Source organism: Setaria italica, chromosome IX, assembly GCF_000263155.2.
Source record: "Setaria italica strain Yugu1 chromosome IX, Setaria_italica_v2.0, whole genome shotgun sequence".
In the NCBI taxonomy this organism is placed as follows: Eukaryota; Viridiplantae; Streptophyta; class Magnoliopsida; order Poales; family Poaceae; genus Setaria; species Setaria italica.
The window spans coordinates 57,377,465-57,382,138 of record NC_028458.1 but is presented as its reverse complement, the minus strand read 5'-3'; the positions used below and the strand labels follow the sequence as shown (position 1 = coordinate 57,382,138).

The 4,674-nt window shown below is 53.3% G+C and overlaps 1 protein-coding gene across 1 annotated transcript; it reads right to left on the bottom strand.

Annotated features, from left to right (window-relative positions):
* Positions 1–276: 276 nt before the first annotated feature.
* Positions 277–1,285, bottom strand: LOC101769088 (transcription repressor OFP8). The gene has a single exon (XM_004987143.2). It carries the CDS (start codon positions 1,169–1,171, stop codon positions 425–427), a length of 747 nt encoding a protein of 248 aa, XP_004987200.1. The 5' UTR covers positions 1,172–1,285; the 3' UTR covers positions 277–424.
* Positions 1,286–4,674: the final 3,389 nt, after the last annotated feature.

The window sequence follows — 4,674 nt, the reverse complement described above, 5'->3', positions numbered from 1 at the left end:
AGCCATCACCCCCGGGCCGCCTGCTGCTCGTCACGATCGGCGAAAGGGGATTCAGGTTGGTATGGAGTCGTCTCGTCCCTGTCGCGCTTTTGCATCCCACCGACGAGCATCCTCGCGAAGATCACGGCATTCCCTCCGCGCCCTCCTCTGCCATCTCCATCTCCTTCATTGGGCGTACCACGCGTATGGTCAATCAGTGGCGGCGCAGCACGCAACTGGACATTGACGCCATGCAAAAATCACGGAAATTTTTACGTGCGATCTGTACGAAACGCAGGAAGAAACTCACGGGAATGGAGCTCGGATTTTCTGGTCACGGCACAGAAAGTCACGCGTGCAAGTCTTGTACACGCCGTACACTGTGTGTTTCGGACAGCAACAATTCCCGAGGATGGCGGAAATTAGCTTACAGGACGGGCCGTGGTTAACGTGTCAGCGCGGCTGGACGTTTGCTACCTCTACTGCTGTACGAGATCTTCTCTGCGGGCGGCGGAGGTGGTGATGGCACGCCGCCGGCGGAGGCGAAGAGCTCCTCCCAGACGTCGGCGAAGGCGCGGAGGATGAGGTGGTGGTGGCACGCCGCGTTCAGCGACAGGAACCGCTGCAGCAGCTCCCGCAGCTCGGCGCCGCCGGTGATCCCGTTCTCCACGATCATCTGCACCATCGACCGCCGAAAGTCGCCCAGCGGGTCCTCCGACTCCGTCACCACCGCAACGCTCTCCGAGTCCAGCCGCCCGCCGCCGCCCCGGTCGCTCGCGCTCCGCCCGTGCCGCCGCGGCTGTGTCGCTCTTGGCGCGCCACCGCCGTCGTTGTGCCGCTCCCGGATGCCCAGCGCGCGCACGCCGCGCTCCAGCTCGCGCAGCTGCTGCAGCAGCGAATCCACGCTGGGCGTGCACTCCGCGCTCGCGTCCGCGCCGTCGGCGTCGGCGTCGGCGTCGCGGCAGCCCGCCACGGCCGCCGCCGCCTTCGCTGCGGTCGCCGCCGATGAGGCGGCTTTCATCGGCGTCGTCGTCGTGACAGCGGAAATGCTGACGGCGGCGCGGGGGACGGTGGCGACCGACTTGTCGCCGCCGCAGCCGCACATGAAGCCGCGCGCGGGCGCCTTCTTCTTCCTCCTCTTCTTGGCCGAGGGTAGGCCCCCGGCCGCGCCGCGCCGTGCCGTCGCTCTCATGCCCTGCCCCCTCGGCGCCGGCGCAGGACAAGCGTGCGTGACCGCGTGTGACTAGCTCTGTAGCTCGGCTAGTGTGGAGCTGCGAGAGGCTTAAGAAGAGCCTGGGGAAATGGGATGGCGCATTGGTGTTAATCACTTCCGTGGTGGGATCCAGTTAATATAATCCCGAGCGATTGGATTTGACTGAACAGAAAATTAGTATCCGGCTACTGGTCGCTAGGCGGTCAGCGTCGGGTTTGGTTCGATTACCGGCAGTACTAATTGGGGCAAACCACTGTGTAATCACTAATCAGCTCATGATTTGGTGACTGGTAGGTGAAGGAAATGGAGCTGCACGGTCTGTTCAGTTTTTCGAATGAGCTGAGGTAAATTGGAGTGAGTTCTACCCTAACAGTGTTCTTCCAGCTCAATGTCTTGAGAGCTGAGACACTGTTTGTTTGCACCTGCAAGCCAAGATAGAGACGCGACCACGGTACGTCAGAAAACGCTAAATCTCCCAGACTTGCGCTGTGTGCCAGTACTTGGATTAAAATAGCAGTGCAGAGTAAAAAGACAGGAGACACATCAGACAAGGGATGGAGATGCACCAAAACAATTGTCAAAACGATTTGACAGGAGGTTTGGATGGGCCTAACCAAAATTTTGTTACATTTTTTTGGGATCCAAGCTAGGTTGGATGAGATGCCTTTGAAGAAACACTGTGCTGGACCCCGGGCGTTTGTTTGCTTCCTGCCCCGTGCATCATCGGGTGCCACATTCCGGTCACGCTAGGCAAATAAAGCGCCCCGCACGCCGCTCATCATGCGCTTCAGCTAGCCTCAGCAGCAGGTTACCAAACATGGCCATCACATTGCTCCTGCAAATCTAATCGGATGCAGTTGCAATCAGAATCAGGTGCGTGCAGTGAGTGATGAGCGGGCCTAACCACAGCCCAGTTGATTTTAAACTCGTGGGTTAGTTAGCTTCATTAAGCACAGGACCCTCTTAATCCGGGGCGATTAGAGAGAAGCCAGAAGAGCAAGGCCTCACTTGGATATGATGAGACACATACCAAAGCAAGCAGCAGGTGTAACTCCATCTCGAGCGAGCGACACAACACTCGGGCGTGCATGCCGGCCGGTTCCGTTCTGCCTTTTGACCCCGGCACGGGAACTCGATCGTGTAGCGTCTCCTCGTGACCGGGTTATTACTGGAACCAAGAGGAGGAGTGGTGGTGGCGGTGCCATGGAGTGCGAATTCGAGGTCTCAATGATGATGCGTTCGTGGCGCGTGTCTGCATGCATCTAACGGTTGGTGCCGCTAAAGCTGGTGCCGAATCATGGCGGGCACCACGCTCAGCTCCGACGCCGATGTGAAGGGGCAGCAGACGAGCCGTCGGCGGCGACTCCTTCGGATTGTTGCGGCATCAGCAGCAGCATGGCTGCTTGGGATGCCTGTTCGCTTGTGCTTCTTTGAAGCCGCTGCGAGCTGCGGCTGTTTTGCAGCCCAGAAGGTTCGGACTCATGGCGTGGGCTTACATGGGCTCGTTTCTACCCCATAGGCCCATTATTCGTTTCTGAAAAGTGTAACACGTGCCACCGCCGCCACCCACGTTACGGCACTGGTGGAGCTCGAGCTGTACTCTGACGCACTGACGCAGAGATGGAGTTCGTGCGGGGCATGAGTATCAAAGCCGCCGACGATCTCCTCCTGCACAATGCCGCTGCCGCTGATGATGGCCTGAATAAAAACAAGGGAGGTCGGATCAGGATTGCCGGGGGCAGGCTCAAGATTGCAGGGGAAGAACTCCGACAACGGCTTCACCAAATCAATGCCAGCAAGGAAGATCACGAGATCGCACAGGTTCTCGCCCTGATGGAATCCTCGAGAGATGATTCCGCATTAGCTGCGGCGGCGGCGGAGGTTGCCATTTTCAGTACGCGCTCAGCTCCTCCCGGTTTTCATGGAAGTCGGGATGGTCCGGACCCTCAGTCGGGGCGACAAGAAGAAGATGAAGGTCGTAGAGTGGGCAGTCGATAGCCTAAGTGCCATCGCGAGCACCTTTCCTAGCTCACTGGTAATTGCAATCTACCATGCGAAGCTACTGGCTGTGCTTGGCGAGTATGAAGCTGCCGAAAGGGAGTGCAACCGGGCACTTTGCATTGAGGAGCCCGTGGATCCAAAGCTCCACGACATTCCTCTGGGATCCTCCTCTGGCGAGGACTATTCTGCTAGGGTATTGGCTGCGAAGAATGAAATCTATGGGGTTCTCAAGCTACTGGCTGCTCAAAGGCAATGGGCCCTTCCCTCTTTATCAATATAGCAGCAGCTCTCCTGCTGGCTCGTTTCAAAAAAAAAAAAAGGCAATGGGCCTTGAAGATAAAAGATGACCAGGAGAATTTGCTGAATGTGAAGGTTGAAACGTTGGTTGAATATTACAGAGGTAGCAACCAGCCAGCAGTTGATACCATCTCTGGTGCTGTGATTCAGTTAAAGAGACTCAATTCGTGGAGTTTATGGATATGCCCTTTTTCTGACTCTGATTGTAATGGTTGTTGGGCCTCAAAGCCTCAGGATCTCATTCAACAGTTCCTCCTTATGCACTTTCAGGGGGTTTCAAAGAATTTGAAATCAGTTGTGGATCCAAAACTCAATTTCCATGTGAAAACATATGGTGATGGTTATAGCCCCTTTGATGGTGTGCCTCTTTGTCAAGATTTAAATCACCATGACCTCTTCTTTTTAGAGACCCTGGAGACCTGCTTTAGTCTGTGCTTCTTCTATCCAACAAAGCGGAACCATCTTCAGTTCAGGAGATGAGGACAAAGAAATGCAGAGAAGCAGCTGTAATCCTCAAGAGCTTAGAGAAGGAGCTGAAGACATTTCCTAAACGTAAATCTGGTGCTAAGGTTGCGTTTTCTTCATGTCATGATATCAGTTTTACATTTCTTCTTTGAGTTCGTTGTTGTTGATGATGACTACAAGTACCATATTGATAATACTTGACTTGGTGTTTTATATTGTAGGTTCATAAGGCTCTTGATTCATTACAGAGGTTGTGGATTAAGTTACTAGAAGCTTCTCATATAGATTATCGTGAAGCTATCTTGCCATTGATGTCATCATTTAAATGGGTATGGAATCGGGTTTTTTTTTTGTTGCTTGTAGAACTTAGTTCGTTGTGTATTCATATCTTTGCTCCCTGATACAATCTTTTCAGAGAAATAACGGACTGCTTTGCGAAAGATAATGATACATCGCGTCAAAGTTATCACATGGCTGACATCAGTGATGCTGTATTTTTGGATTGTCTCGGATTATATGTGGAAAATGACAACATGGATCATCAAATTGGGGGTGAAGGAGAGCTTGAGGACTTGAAGGTTGATACGCATTTTCTTTACATTTTTACTTATTGTTTGTGTGTTAGCATTTTTGTGTAGTATAATTCTAAACTATGCTTTATTTGCAGACTTTGTGCCCAGATGTGATGAGTGAGATTGATGAAGAATAAAAGGAAGGTA